Source organism: Crotalus tigris, unplaced genomic scaffold, assembly GCF_016545835.1.
Source record: "Crotalus tigris isolate CLP2741 ecotype Arizona unplaced genomic scaffold, ASM1654583v1 scf7180000018954.1357295, whole genome shotgun sequence".
NCBI lineage: Eukaryota > Metazoa > Chordata > Lepidosauria > Squamata > Viperidae > Crotalus > Crotalus tigris.
This window is the reverse complement of record NW_024097293.1, coordinates 1,175,677-1,191,113: the sequence shown is the minus strand read 5'-3', so window position 1 is coordinate 1,191,113 and position 15,437 is coordinate 1,175,677. Positions and strand designations below refer to the sequence as shown.

General features: G+C 36.4%; 1 protein-coding gene across 1 annotated transcript; it reads right to left on the bottom strand.

Moving 5' to 3' along the window:
- Positions 1 to 8,669: 8,669 nt before the first annotated feature.
- On the bottom strand, positions 8,670 to 12,960 carry LOC120314591 (olfactory receptor 1M1-like). Its single transcript, XM_039357854.1, has 3 exons — positions 12,873 to 12,960; positions 10,545 to 10,742; positions 8,670 to 10,268 (listed from the first exon to the last, which is right to left on the bottom strand). Exon 3 carries the CDS (start codon positions 10,236 to 10,238, stop codon positions 9,285 to 9,287), a length of 954 nt encoding a protein of 317 aa, XP_039213788.1. The 5' UTR covers positions 10,239 to 10,268; positions 10,545 to 10,742; positions 12,873 to 12,960; the 3' UTR covers positions 8,670 to 9,284.
- Between the last annotated feature and the right edge of the window lie 2,477 nt (positions 12,961 to 15,437).

Below are 15,437 nucleotides of genomic sequence, written 5' to 3'. Positions count from 1 at the left end.
CAAAGTGATCATAAGACATTGCAGATAAAAGATAGGTTTCTACACCTGCACAAATCCCAAATATATGACATTGAGCAAGGCATCCATGTAGAGTTATAGTTCTGTCACCAGTCAACAAATTGGCCAACAGTTTGGGTAAGATGGTGGTGCTATAACAAGCATCCAGCAAAGACAAATTTGCCAAGAAAAAATACATTGGGGTATGAAGATGGTGATTTGCCACAACTAGCAGAAAGATGAGAAGGTTTCCAGTTATTGTCATCAGATAAATCACCAAGAAGAACCAGAAAAGAAGAATCTGCAGCTCCGGAAAAGTCTCTAAACCCAGAAGGATGAATTCTTGAATGGCTGTCTGGTTTTCCTTTTCTGTATCTGACATTTCCTTAATTCATGAAATGTCTCATCAGATCTAGAATATATAGAGACATTGTTAAATCCAAAATACTGAAACATTCTTTTCCTCTTTCTCTCTATGTACATATCTGAAATTCAGTGATGAAAAAAATAAGATTCCACATTTAGGCAACAAAAATCAAATGCACAGGTTTAATATAGGTGGTACCTCGCTCAATAGAAATAAATGTGATAGGGATCTCAGAGGCCTACTGGACAATCACTTAAATATGAGCTAGCAATATGCTGCTGCCAAAAAAGCCAATACAGTGCTAGGCTGCGTTAATAGAGGGATAGAATCAAGATCACATGAACCGTTAATACCATTTTACAATGCATTGGTAAGGCCACACTTGGAATAGGGCACCCAGTTTTGGTCACCACAATGTAAAAACATTGTAAAAACATTGTAAAAAAGATGTTGAGACTCTAGAAAGTGTACAGAGAAGAGCAACAAAGATGATTAGGGGACTGGAGGCTAAAACATACAAAGAACGGTTGGATCGAAATTCACCTGGCATAGTCATAAATGTTCCAGAACTTATTGCTGCTATTTCTCCAGATTATTACTGAATAATTTGTATGCTGCACACATTTGAACATTTTCTTCTATAAGACACAAACATTTCTTCAAATACATTCCATAAACATTTTAAATAATTAACCATGGGAGATTTGCTTACTAATTTTCTCATTTCCTGATGTAACTAGTGAATCCCAAAGGATATCTAATATTAAGAACTTTCTCCTTAGATTGCTGTGTTGTTAAGAGATTAATAATTTGTTGATCCATTTGAATATTTCTCAGCAAATCCCAAGAGTTCATATGGTCACACTCATACACAGATGAGTGTGACCATATGAACTCCCTTTTTGTGAGTGTCATGACAGACATAAAATAGGTCAGGACTTCAATTGTCTGATCCCAATAGAAATCTTGATTTTTCAAGGTCTTTTGCAACAGCTCTGGCTGCAGAATACATAAAAATATCCCATGCTGCCAGACCACAACTAAATTCATACAAATCTTATTAAAACTATAACATTAAATAAATTAAACATTAGGAAAACAAAAACTTAGTGCCAAACCAAACTTATAATGTGCAGTAATCTAGTCTTCTCCCTTGAGAGAAAAGCCAGCTCTTCAAAGCCTCATAAAAGGCTAAAAGATGGAGACCTGTTGAATTTCAGGGACAGTGTAGTCCTGCAAATGGATGGACCTGTTCCATAAAGGATTTTAAAAGTGATAACCAGCACCTTTAATTGAACCCAGAAAGAAAATGTAAGTCAGTGCAGCTGGCATAAGACAGAGGTCACATGGGCACCTATGGACTCCCCATTACTGCACGTGTTGCTGCATTTTGAATTTTCTGGGTATTCTTCAAGGGCAGCCCCATGTAGAACACATTGCAGTAATTCAGGCCAAGGCATGAGTGACTATGAGTCGAGCCTCTTGGACCAGGAAAATGTGCATTGATGCACCAGACAAACCTGTTCAAAGCATGTACACCCTCAGCCATGTCTGCCACTTGCTCATTAAGCGAGGGCCATGAGTCCAGAAAGACTTCCAAATTGCACAGCAACTCAGTCCATGGAAGTAACACCCCATTCCAGAATCAAAGATGAAGAATCATCTGGCCCTATGCGCCCAAAAACCTTTAGCAACTCTATCTTACCAGGGTTGAGTTGAAATTGGTTCCTCCCGATGCAAATCTGGATCAGGAGCAATAGAACATGATGACAGAAGATAGAAAACCTCTGAGGCAGGTGAGAAAAATAGTAAACTGGATGTCATTTAAAGCATTTTTCTAATAATCTTTGGAACTGTAATTATCGTACAGTAAAAGACATCTTCCCCCCAAAAAATGAAAAACTACCTTTTATTCTAAGTAAGATGAGTAAATTTCATCCCAAATGTTAACCAGCAATTTAAAGAACTTAAGGAATAAAACAAATTACAAAAGATGGATAAAAATTTATTGTAAAAGTTCTAAACAGATTAAGGAATGAGACAAATTTAGAACATTAGGATTTTTGTTGAACTTTTTGAAAATTTTTAAAAAGTAGCATTTCTATAGGAATACAAATTTATTCCACAAGAAAGAGATTATAGGCTGAAAATTGAAAACAAAGAGGAATGAAACCTGAAACTTCAGAATGTAGAAATAGGCCACTGGAAGGAACATAAATTTGAAGCAGGAAAAAGAAAAAAATAATCTGCCAAATGACATATAAAGATATTTCACTAAAAGCATTTTGGAAGAACCAGCTTATAACTAATTTGAAAGCAGTAATCTCTGCACCAGTAAATGTATTTTTTATATATAACAAATTTTATTGGTTTTCTAGTTTTACATTTAAGTATCCAGAAAGCAGTGTGGTGACTGGGTAGTCAGTGGTTTGATAATAAAATCTTTAGTACATATCTCAGGTTACATCATCAAAAATTCCTTCTCTGTTTCCCTTAATATTTGCTATATCATATTTAAGCTAATAAATTTCTAATTATAACAAACTCAGTTAAAACATTTATCAATATATTTTTGCTTATACATATCCATGTCCTGTTTTTAAATTTTACCTAATTTTTAATTACAATATTCCAATTTACTCTTTAATATCCATAGTATTTAAGTTTCAGGTAATCCAAATTTATCAATTATCAATTTTCCAGAGAAGCTAGCCCATTTGTAATCATTAAATTGTTGTCCTGGTGGCTCAGATCTCCATATTTGCTCTAGTATGTTTATCTTTGATTCGGTTTGGTCTTCTTGTTCCTCAGGTTTCTTCTGGTTTATGTAGAAAGTTATGTCCAATTTTATGGTTGTTGTTTGGTTACAGGTCCCTGTGAAAGTAGGAACTTTTTGGGTCCCCATATATCAAGGTAATATAAATCCAGTTACTTAGTTGTTGTTTTTTCAGGGCTTTATTTTCCCTAAGTAATCAGACGCCGCCATTTTAGAGGGTGGGAAAAAGACGTTCCCTTCCCTCTCTCCTCGCAGGGGGAAGAAGTTTCAGGAAGCTTTTAGCAGGAAAATACTTGGGATACAAGAAGGTAAGATCTCACCCAGTTCCTCCGCAGTGCTTTTTAAGTGCTTGGTAGTAATTTTGGCCTTGGCAGGTAGCAGCTTAGTGATGGGCCATATAAATGGCCAATCTTTTCCCCATCGGTCCGAAGAGCTGCCCCGGATCAAACAGTAGGGTTGCTGCCCTTCCATAATCAATCAGAGGTCCTCTTCTTGCTCGTTGCCCCTCCAGGATGACTTTTGACCCTTTTCAGGATCCCCCAGCAGGAGAAAACTAAACGGAGGAAGGACCAATCAGTCTGTGTGTCCACCAGTGCCACAATCACAAACCCGAAGCCAATAAATGTATTTTTGAAAATTATAAAAAAGAAGTGATTGATTTAATAAACAAAATATATGGAAAACATTATAGATAGAGAGGAGGAAGAGTGATATAAATTTTTGTTCATGGAGAAATACTATAAAATAAAAGAACTAAAGGTTTTAATATTATACTGAGATGACAATGAAAGTGGAAACACAAATGACAAATCACAATGAAAAAAGATCTGGGTAAGGATTTATTTTTGGATGTGCAAACGAGGGTTTCTAACCTTGAAAAAAAATCTCCAGATGGAAGAAAGTCTGCTTTGAGCAGAAAAAAGCAATTTGATGAACTAAAAATTAAGATTGTTAGAAGCCAAAGAAAGAAATATGAAGTTGGCTTGTTTGATCAGGTCTAAAATATGAATATTTTTATAAAATTCTGAAAACCTTTCATGGATTTTTTGCCAACATGTGAACAGAAATGAAAATGATTTTGGGTTCATGAATGGGGAGGGTTATCAGAAAAATTGAACCATGTATGTAATTATCATAGAGGACAAGGGAACTATTAATTTATTTGTAATTGTTGCAAGAAACAACAAGAGGGGATATTTTGTTTTTCTATCTTTTTTCTTTTATATGCCAGTAGCAGTAAGCCCTGGTGGCTTCTCTCAGAATTGGAGAGTATCATGTGTAGAATTCATGAGGATCCAGCAAACCAAATTGATGAATGGCTGCAGATGGACTGGTACAGGAGAAGTATTGACTGAAGAGGCTATAATTATAAAGCAAGTTTCTACATTTAGATAAGAAAAACCAAATGCACAGGTATAGTATAGGGAGTACCTTGCTCAATAGTAGTAACTGTGAGAGGGACTTCAGAGTCCTAGTGGACAATCATCTAAATATGAGCCAGCAGTGTGCTGCAGCTGCCAAAAAGGCCAACAGTACTAGGCTGCATTAACAGAGGGATAGAATCAAGATCACGTGACGTGTTCATAGCACTTTATAATGCCTTGGTAAGGCCACACTTGGAATACTGCATCCAGTTTTGGTCACCGCGATGTAAAAAAGATGTTGAGACTCTAGAAAGAGTGCAGAGAAGAGCAACAAAGGTGATAGGCGACTGGGGTCTAAAGCATAAGGAACGGCTGCGGGAATTTGGTATGTCTAGTTTAATGAAGAGAAGGACAAGGGGGGACATGATAGTAGTGTTCCAATATCTCAGGGGCTGCCACTAACAAGAGGGAGTCAAGCTATTCTCCAAAGTGCCTGAAGGCAGGACAAAAAACAATGGGTGGAAACTAATCAAGGAGAGAAGCAACCGAGAACTAAGCAGAAACTTCCTGACAGTTAGAACAATTAACCGGTGGAACAACCTGCCTCCAGAAACAGTGATTGCTCCAACACTGGAAGTTTTTAAAAAGAGACAGGACAGCCATTTGTCCAAAATAGTATAGGGTTTCCTGCCTGAGCAGGGGGTTGGACTAGATGACTTCCAAGGTCCCTTTCAACTTAATAATAATCGATCATCGCCCAGTCAGCCAGATGTTAAGACTGGATTTGGCATTTTGTCTACCTATCGAGTCCTTACCCAGGACCTGGGATAGGCAGATGTGGATGTTTGATGGTATTACAGATATCGTCGCAGGATGGAAGCAGTTCCTAATAAGGCTGCCTTTTGCAATTGACTAATCGCGAATTTGTCAATGCCAATGGTGTTCAAGTGGTGCTCCAGTTGTTTTGGAATTGCACCCAAGGAGCCTATGACTATTGGTACTACCCTTGCTTGCTTTTGCCACAGTCTTTCTATTTCTATTTGTAGGTCTTTGCATTTTGTTATCTTTTCCAGTTCTTTCTCTTCTATTCTGCTATCTCCAGGCACTGCCACGTCCACTATCCAAATTTTTTTGTCTTTCTTATCGACAATTGTTAAGTCTGGGGTGTTATGTTGCAGGTGCTTGTCTGTTTGAATTCTGAAGTCCCAGAGCAGTTTAATTTTATCATTTTTCTATGACTTTCTCTATTTTATGATCCCACCAGTTTTTGCTTACAGGCAAATGATATTTTTTGCAGATCTTCCAATGCACCATTGTTGCTACTTTGTCATGCTGCTGCTTATAATCAGTGTGTGCAATCGTCTTCCAACAGCTTACCAAGTAGTCCACTGTTTCTTCAGCTTCTTTGCATAGGCGGCACTTACTGTCTGTTGCTGTCTTCTCAATTTTGACTTTATATGCATTTGTCCTTAAGGCTTGGTCTTGTTCAGCCAGAATTAGTCCCTCGGTCTCTTTCTTCAATTTTCCTGCTCTTAGCCATTGCCAGGTCTTATTATTATCTGCTTTCCCAGCTATTTTTTTAATGTATTGGCCATGTAGTGCTTTGTCTTCCAATGCCTCTATTCTGTTCTTCATTTGGTCTTTCTTGTAGGCCAGTTTGGTCTCTCCAGTAGTCAGTAAGCCTTCCTGATATACTAATTTCACTGCATCTTCATCATTGTTCTTCAGATATTCTTCCAAAGCCATTTTTTCTTCTTCAACCATCTGATGTACTTGTAGCATTCCAGGCCCACCTATTTGCCTTGGTAGATAAAGTCTATCAATGTCACTGCGTGGATGAAGGGCATGATTCATTGTCATTATTTTTCTGGTCTGCCTATCCATTGCTTTAGTTCTGCTTGAGTCCAGTCCACTATTCCAGCTGTGTACCTAATGACTGGGATTGCCCAGGAGTTGATTGCCTTTATGGTATTTCCTCCACTGAGTTTGGATTTTAAGATCTTCTTCACTCTCTTGATGTATTCACCTCTAATCTTTTTCTTGACTTCAGTGTGCTTGATGTTGTCAGCTTGAAGGATACCCAAATATTTGTAGTACTCTTCCTCTTCCAGACTCTTAATGTTATTTTCGTAGGGCATCTTGATTCCTTCAGTTTTCATTATTTTTCCTTGTTTGATAGTAAGTGTGGCACATTTGTCCAAGCCAAACTCCATTACAATATCTTGGCTATATATACGGACAGTGTTGAGCAGCGATTCTATTTCAGATGATGTTTTTCCATACAGCTTCAAATCATCCATATAAAGGAGGTGGGATAGTCTGGCAGATGTTTTTGATGTTTGATAGCTATGTCCTGAGTTATTCAGTATTGTTGACAGAGGAAACAGTGCAATAACAAATAGTAATGGTGACAATGAATCTCCTTGAAATATTCCTCTCCTGATATTAACCTCTCCCAGTCTCTGACCATTGATCTGCAACTGTGTCTTCCATTGTGCCATCGATCTTTGCACAAATTTTCTGATGTTTCTACTGACTCCTGTTATTTCTAGGCACTTTATTATCCAATCATGTGGCAGAGAGTCAAATGCCTTTTTGTAGTCAATCCATGCCACATTCAGGTTGGTCTTCCTTCTCTTGCAGTTTTCCAAGATCATTTTGTCTATTAGGAGTTGATCTTTTGTTCCTCTGCTGTTGGGGCGGTTTCTTTTCTGCTCAGGTGGAAAGAGATTATTTTCAACTAGATGCTGTTGCACTGCATCAGCTACCACACCAGTTAGTAATTTGAAAGTTGTTGGTAAGCAGGTAATTGGCCTGTAGTTACCTGGTGTTGCCCCTTTTGCTGGATTTTTCATTATTAGGTAGGTTTTCCCAGTTGTTAGCCACTTTTCAATTTCTCCTCCTTGTAGTATATTGTTGAACTGTTTGGCAATGAGTGGGTGTATAACAGTTAGATGTTTCAACCAAAACCCATGCAGTTCATCTTCACCTGGTGCTGACCAATTTTTGATTTTCTTTGCTCTTTTTTCTACCATTTTTGTTGTTATTACTAGTTCTTTCATTTCAACTTCTGTTTTATTTGCATCCACCTCTTTTAACCAAGCCGCATCCTTGTTGTATTTCTTTGGGTTATCCCATATCTGCTTCCAGAACTGCACTGTTTCTTCCTTGTCAGGTACTGACTGATTCTTTGCAGTTTCTCCATTGATGGATTGGTAGAAACGTTTCTGATTGGATTGAAATTGGAGGTTCTGCCTATAGTTTGCAATTCGAGCTTCATATCTACTGATTTTCCTGGCTATAGCTGTTATTTGTTGCTTTATTATTTCCAGTGCTTCCTTGATCTTCCTTGTTTCTAAGTGGTATTTTTTGATTAGGTATTCTTTGGTCTTCTTGTTCTTCAACTTCTTTTCTTTCATCTGTTCTAGCTTGCTTGCATGTGATCTTAACTTGCTGATCTTATTTTCTAGTCTAACCTTCCATTTTTCTGGTGCACTGTTTGTTTGTTTTTCTTCTTTGTTGATTTTGCATCCCAGGTATTCAGTTATAACTGCAGCTGTGCTGTACATTAGTTGGTTTGTTTCTTGCAGTGAATTGGTGCTTATACTTGCTATTGCAGTATTTGCATCTTTTAATGCTTGTGCTAGCTGTTTCTTTGAAACAAGCTTCAATGCAGGCAGCCTTATTCTGTTGTTTTTGTGCTGTTCTAGATGCTCAGTTATTCTTTGTTTCAATTCTTTTATTTCTTTAGTTAGAAGGTTTTGTTCTTCCTGAGGTAGAGGTGCCTGGTTTCCAAATGAGAATTTATATCAGTGCTTCTTAAGCTTGGCAACTTTAAGCTCTATGAACTTTGACTCCCAAAATTCTCCACACAGTAGCTACAATTTGTCAAGTTTGAGAAATATACTTTATAGAATATGGGCCCTGAGACCAGTCAGATTCCATCTTCAAATCAATCTTAAGCAGCTATATCCAACAAGTCCCTTCTTGTTTTTAAACATACAGTAATAAGATACAACTGTAATCTTCTATGTAAGAATGCTAGAAATGTGCTTCTAGTTTAGTGCACATTCTTTATAATGAATAATATTCAATTTTACAAATCATGCTGCTTTACAACAACATAGGAACCTCGTATATTTATTTCTCATTTGTCCCATTAATGTTAATGCAAGCAGCCTTAGATGTATAGTTTTTTGGACAATTCATTACGGTTTATGCACTTTATTTTTAAATAGGAAAAAGTAAACCAGCAACCAGAACAAATAGAAGTAAACAAGTCAATCAAAGCTGTGTTATAAGAAAAAATATCAAAACAGATCCATTAATAGAAAATTATTTTTAAAAGACCATTATTTCATACACACATTTATGTTGATTATTTAAAGGATTATAATATAAATTACATTTAAATTTTTAAAAAAATTAAAAACCTACAATAAAAAAAACTGAATAAGAATTTTTCTAAAAAAAATAATAAATGATAATTAAATATAAACTATTGGAAATATAATAACAAAACTATTCAGATTGTACATATACATTAGCAAAAATTTTAGAATCCATATAAAATGCTAAGAGACAGCAGAAAAAAATTGTAGAAACTGAGAGCCTGTGACAAGCTGCAGAAATAAATTTACATGGGGATGGATGGTCATAAAAGAAATGGCAAAATTAATTTAATATTAGTTATAAAGATCCCTTTCAGTGACTCTTACAGCATTTCTACATTTATCAGCTTTAGTCAAGATATTCTATATTAAAAAAAGAATCCTACTGGTTACCACTTCCAAAAATGTGTCAATTTATTCTGAAGACGACTGAGGGTTTTGTGAACTTCTTTATTTCTTAATGTGTAGATAATAGGATTAGCCAAAGGAGTCAGAATTGTATAAAAGATAGAGAAGATTTTATTAAGATGTCTCAGAGTGGGTGTGTCGGGCAACATGTAGACAATCATAATGGTGCCATAATAAAGACAAACCACCGTGAGATGAGATGAACAGCTTGAAAAAGCTTTTTGCCTTCCAATGCTGGATCTGATTTTCATGATGGTGGTGATAATGGAAAAATAAGAAGTGAGTGTTAGAACAAATGGAGTAACAGTCAAAATAAAGGCCAAAAGAAAGGTAGCAAGTTCAACACGGCTTGTTTCAGTACAGGAAAGCTTTTGTAGAGGAGTCAGTTCACAAAAGTAATGGTCAATGATATTGGGGCCACAAAATAATAGCTCATTAATCAGGAACATCATGATACCATTAGCTAGCAGTCCATTCATCCACGCCCCAGCGATAAGCTGGAAACATAATTTCCTAGTCATAATAGAAGCATAGAGCAAAGGTTTACATATAGCCAGATAACGATCATAAGACATTGCTGCAAGGAGATACGTTTCGGTAGCTGCACAAGAGCCAAAGAAATAATATTGGGCTAGGCATCCACCCATAGTAATAATTCTGTCTCCAGTTAACAAACTGGTTAACATTTTTGGCAAGATATTTGAGGAATAGCAGGTTTCCAGGAAGGACAAATTCCCCAGGAAGAAGTACATGGGGATGTGAAGGTGTTGGTCAGCTACAACCAGCACAATAATAAGGAGATTCCCAATTATTGTCAAAAGATAAATTATCAGGAAAAGGAAGAAAAGAAGAGGTTGAGGCTCAGAAGTGTTCCCCAATCCCAAGAGGATAAATTCTGTGACGCCAGTCTGGTTTCTTTTCTCTCCATGCAACATTTCTTCATTCTCGGAAATGTCCTGCCAAGCCTGGAATACAATGAGAAAATCATGTGATCTAAAAAATGCTCCACTGAATAAGTCATTTTCCCCAAATCCCAACATGCTTTGAAAAAGTACACTAAATTCTAATTTGGATCAAATATTTGGTCCAGAAATCTGTACTTTCCTATCAGATTTGTTACTAATAAATATTATTATAGCAATGATAATAAAGAGCCATGGTGGTGCAGTGGTTAAAATGAAGTAGTGCAGACTAATTCTGCTTACTGCCGGCCACCAGCAGTTCGGAAGTTTGATTCTCACCGGCTCAAGGTTGACTCAGCCTTCCATTCTTCTGCAGTCAGTAAAATGAGGACCCAGATTGTTGGTGGCAATATGCTGATTCTGTAAATCCCTTAGAGAGGGCTGTAAAGCATGGTGAAGCGGTATATAAGTCTAAGTGCGACTGCTAATGATTGACATTAAAAAATTGCTTCTGCCCCAGTGTTCACCCAACTTTTTCTGAAAAGGTCAGGAAAAAAAATCAAGGGTTAGAAAAAAAATAGAAGAAATAGGCTAAAAGTGAGCTGATTGTAAATTTTTTAACACCCCTGCAATGCAAAATAATAAAAAATGAGTTTTATGTTGCATGGTTACAAACATAACATTCTTAAAATTCCATCACTTTTTGACTCTGATGCTCCTTAATTCCCATTTCTCTATTCTAAATTATAAAATTGTGTAGCAATATAAGCATCCGCGGTCAATAAGATGTGAATGTTTTTGATTTCATTGAAACAATGATGCCATCACATGTTTTAAATGAAAAGTTTCATTTGAATTCAAAAGACAGAGAAATTATCACAGAGAAATAATTTTTCCCAGATGAAATAATTTGAGACATTCTTAAAAAATGAAGAAAAGAAATATGTCTTCACACAGCATAGAAGATAACAATAAAACTCAAAAAAAGGATGCTGCTCACAAATTTCTGAAATTTTAAAAGAGAGAATTGTATTAATAGATGCACATAATAATGGCTATTGATCACCTTAAAGGTAAGAACTGTCATGACCATCGATTTCACATTCTGGGAAACACAAATGGGAGGGAATTGCTGCAACCAGGTTTTGCTATCAAATTCCACAAAGGTGCCTCTTTTAAACTGGGAAGGAGAAGCAGATGAGCTTTGACCCAACCCATCATGGCATGGCATTAAATCTCTATTAAGATTTACCCTGGCAGCAAATAAAATATCCACACAGGTAGTCCTCAACTTACAGATGTTCATTTAGTGACAGTTCAATGTTACAATAGCACTGAAAAAGTCTATTATGATTATTTTTTACACTTATGGCCATTGAAGAATCCCCATGGATACATGATCAAAATTTGGACGCTTGGCAACAGGTATGCATTTGTGGTATCCCAGGGTGATGTGATCACCTTTTGCAACCTTCTGACAAGTAAAGTCAATGGGGAAGCCAGATTCACTTAAAAACCGTGTTACTAACTTAACAATTTAACAATTCATTTAGCAATTATCTTGCTTCGCAATGGAATTTTTGGGCTCAATTGTGGTCATTACTTGAGGACTACCTATAGTAAAAATGGGGCAGTAGTACACAATTTTTATGCTTTTGGTATTCCAAACTTTTAGAAAGCTAAAGAAAACAGATATAATCCTGTGAAGTTTATTTGGTCATAAATGTCTAGTCTAACTTTATCCAACTTTTTGAAATTCAGAAATAATTTGTTTTAATTTGAGAGATTTGTTTTACATAATGGATCTATGGGAAATAGTAATGGAAATCTTGGAGGGAAATATTTTAATAAGGAGCCATCTGATGTTTTACATATGATTCATTGGCTGTGAAATTATTACTATTTTCCCCTCCTTCTCTCCCTGTGTCTTTCTCTCTTTTTTATATTTGGCTGGAGATTTTGCATGCAATTTTATCCTCGTATTACCCTACTATTATAACATTTAGTAGTTTCATCATACAATAACATTTTGTATTTTTAAAAAAACTTTAACCTATACAACCCTATAGTTAATTATTTTGCTCTTGGTAGATTAATAAGAAATCTAGGGTTTTTAAAAGAGATTCTACACTATCTTAGTCCTTTTATTTTATTTTATTTTCCTGTTCAAGCTAAACTTATCTGAAGGTATAGAATCTGTTTAAAAGATAGCATTCTATACTGCTGCTGCTGAAAATATTAGCAATTAAATGACTCAGCTTTATTTTATCAACATTACTACTGTATTCCAGTTACCTCATCCTTAATTTGTGGGCTTTCTTCAGATATTGTTTTTCACAAGAGCCTTGCATAAACAATTACACCATTTTAATATGAATGGAGTATTGTTTAAATACTGAAAAAATATAGAATATCATAAAAGAAAAACAAGGTGAAAAAATGAGTTAATTTTGAAGTACAGCCTCAGTTTGTGTAGGGAGCTATTTGCCCAACAATAGTTGGATTTAACATGTTATGGAATGATGAACTAATTTTACTCAAATCACATTGATGATCCATAATCACTATACTGATTGAATTCAGATGCCACAGTTACCCATATTATGTTAGGAGCCTAGCCTATATTTTAATGAACTAATTATCAAATTCACCTCATGTATAACTTACTTGTTAACATATTATTCTCTGATTCTTAGATGTCGAAGCAATCAACATAGCTGTTTCTTCATGTTCTTCCAAAAAATAACTACACTTTGTATACCTTCTCCACAATAAATACTCTCTATAAGCTCTTAAAATAAGAGCTGTTGATGTAACCCATCTCTTAACCCCAAAGGAAATGCCAACATTGCATAATTTCCCATATGAATATTTATCTTATTTAGTCATATTAGCTTTTAAGTCTACTTGATTGATTAGTGGTTTTTTTTTCAAGAAGTGTATTTTGTAAGTTTTGGGGTACAAACATCCCCAGCTGATAACTGGTGATTTGTACTATCTACTGATATAATTGCAATTTCAATATATTGCTATGCTATATGATATGTTTAGCATTGACAGTCTGCTTCTATGTTGCCTTGAAATTTCTTCCAGACAAATGAATAGGATCCCCACTGAAAGCACATTAGAACTCTTCTTCAACAAGATTTTTAAGGTGCTGTTAGTGGGGATCCTATATGAAAAGATTGCACATTTGATTCTTGCTGATGAAACTTTGCTTACCCCTTCCAGCACAACAGCAATTCTGCTTCCCACTCTACAACAGCCCCTGCAATTTTCTGATAGCCAATAAAGACAGCATCAAGTTCCCAATAGCACTGCTTCATACAGGTAGTCCTTGAGATACGACTGTAATGGAACCTGTCCGTTACAGTCACATGTTGTGGCAATCATTAGATGAAACATTCACATAATGACCCTGACATCCCTGCTCTCCCCAATGAAATGTAAAATCAATGTGTGAATCATTAAATGGAGCCTGGGTTGCCTCATGGGTGGAAGAAGCCATTGGAGGCCCAATACAGGCCCACATGCCCTGCCCATCCTGATAGCCAAACCTGGTCCTAGGTTCTGCCTCAACATACTTTTTAATAAGTAACTGAATCAGAACATTATTTAAAAGCAATTTATATAAGTAGTCTGATAATGTGATTGTTAGCAATGCATTTAAAAGCAAATTTAAAATAAAAAAAATCCGAAATTAGTTAGCCAGTGCAAGAGTACTACAAAATCCATGTTGGAAGTCCATCCTATGTAGCTCTCAGTCCAAGGCCCCCCCAACCCATGAGATACCCCATACTCCAATTCCCCTCCTTGGGTGCCAAGAGTGTCACACAGAAAAGGGGGGCAACCTATTCTCCAAAGCACCAGAGAGCAGGAGAAGAAGGAATGGATGGAAATTCATTAAGGAGAGATCCAACCTGGAATAAAGAAGGAATATTTTGACCATGAGAAAAATCAATCAATGGAACAGCTTGCCTTCTGGAGCTGTAGGTGCTCTATCACTGGAGGTCTTCTAGAAAAGATTGGATATCCATTTGTCCTGGATGCAATAAGGTCCCCTGTCTTAGGCAGGGATGGACTAGAAGACCTCCAAAGCACCTTCCAGCCCTGTGATTCTATCATTCTAAGAGGTTAGTATTACAAAATCAGCTCTACACATTGCCTTCCAAGTCTGGAAACTGTCAAAAACCCATCAAAACCTGAAAAAATTAACACAGGCAGAAGAATAGTAATAATAGTAATAGTAGTAAAGTTGGAAGGAACCTTGGAGGTCATCTAGTCCAACCCCCTGCTCAGGCAGGAAACCCTACACCATTTCGGACAAATGGCTGTCCAGTCTCTTCTTAAAAACTTCCAGTGTTGGAGCATTTACTGCTTCTGGAGGCAGGCTGTTCCACTGATTAATTGTTCTCACTGTCAGGAAGTTTCTCCTTAGTTCTAGGTTGCTTCTCTGCTTATTATTTTCCACCCGTTGCTTCTTGTCCTGCCTTCAGGAAATTGGTCTTTCCCCTTCCTCTTGCAATTCTTGCTATCAAAGCCAAGATAAGCTAAGCACATTTGACATTTATAGTATTATAAGGGGAAAAAATATAGTTGGATAGACAATGGAATTGTGATTTCAGTGGTACTGAGTTGCCATCAAGGTTAATACCTATTGACAGAGCAATGCTCCATGAAATTATCTAATCACTTTTCAAAATGGTGGCCATTATCTCGTTTTATGACAGACAATTCCATTCTTCAACTATGTACAGTATTTTATTAAATAAAATTAATTCCAGCACAGATCTCCTCATTTTTTTCCTTCTTTGACTCAACAGAGTTGTCTGAGACATCTGATACCTTTCAGGGTCCCTTGTTCTAGCTTATAATCCTTCATATTCAAAACTACAGTTCCTCTGAGGTATATGGGGGTGCATACCTAGCATCTATCCAAACCTAGCTATAATAATACCTAGCATCTATTATACTAGCTTATGACATAATATAACAAGTCATAAATCATTTCCTGTGCTGTCATTTGACTGTGCTATATAGCCTCACACGACAGGGGCTATCTCTGAGTGTATGCCCCACTTTTCAAGTGAAGGCATCATATTTGGAGCTTCATCCTTGTTGAAGGTGCTCGGATCCTGGTAAGGAAACAATTCTGAAAGGATGACCCTAAGGGTTACTGGTTGCTTCCTAGATGATTAAAATTAAATTTAACAACACAGAACTCCAAGTACA

Coding starts and splice junctions, on each gene's coding strand:
- LOC120314591 (XM_039357854.1), bottom strand. CDS start 10,238: ATGTTGCATGGAGAGAAAAGAAACCAGACTGGCGTCACAGAATTTATC.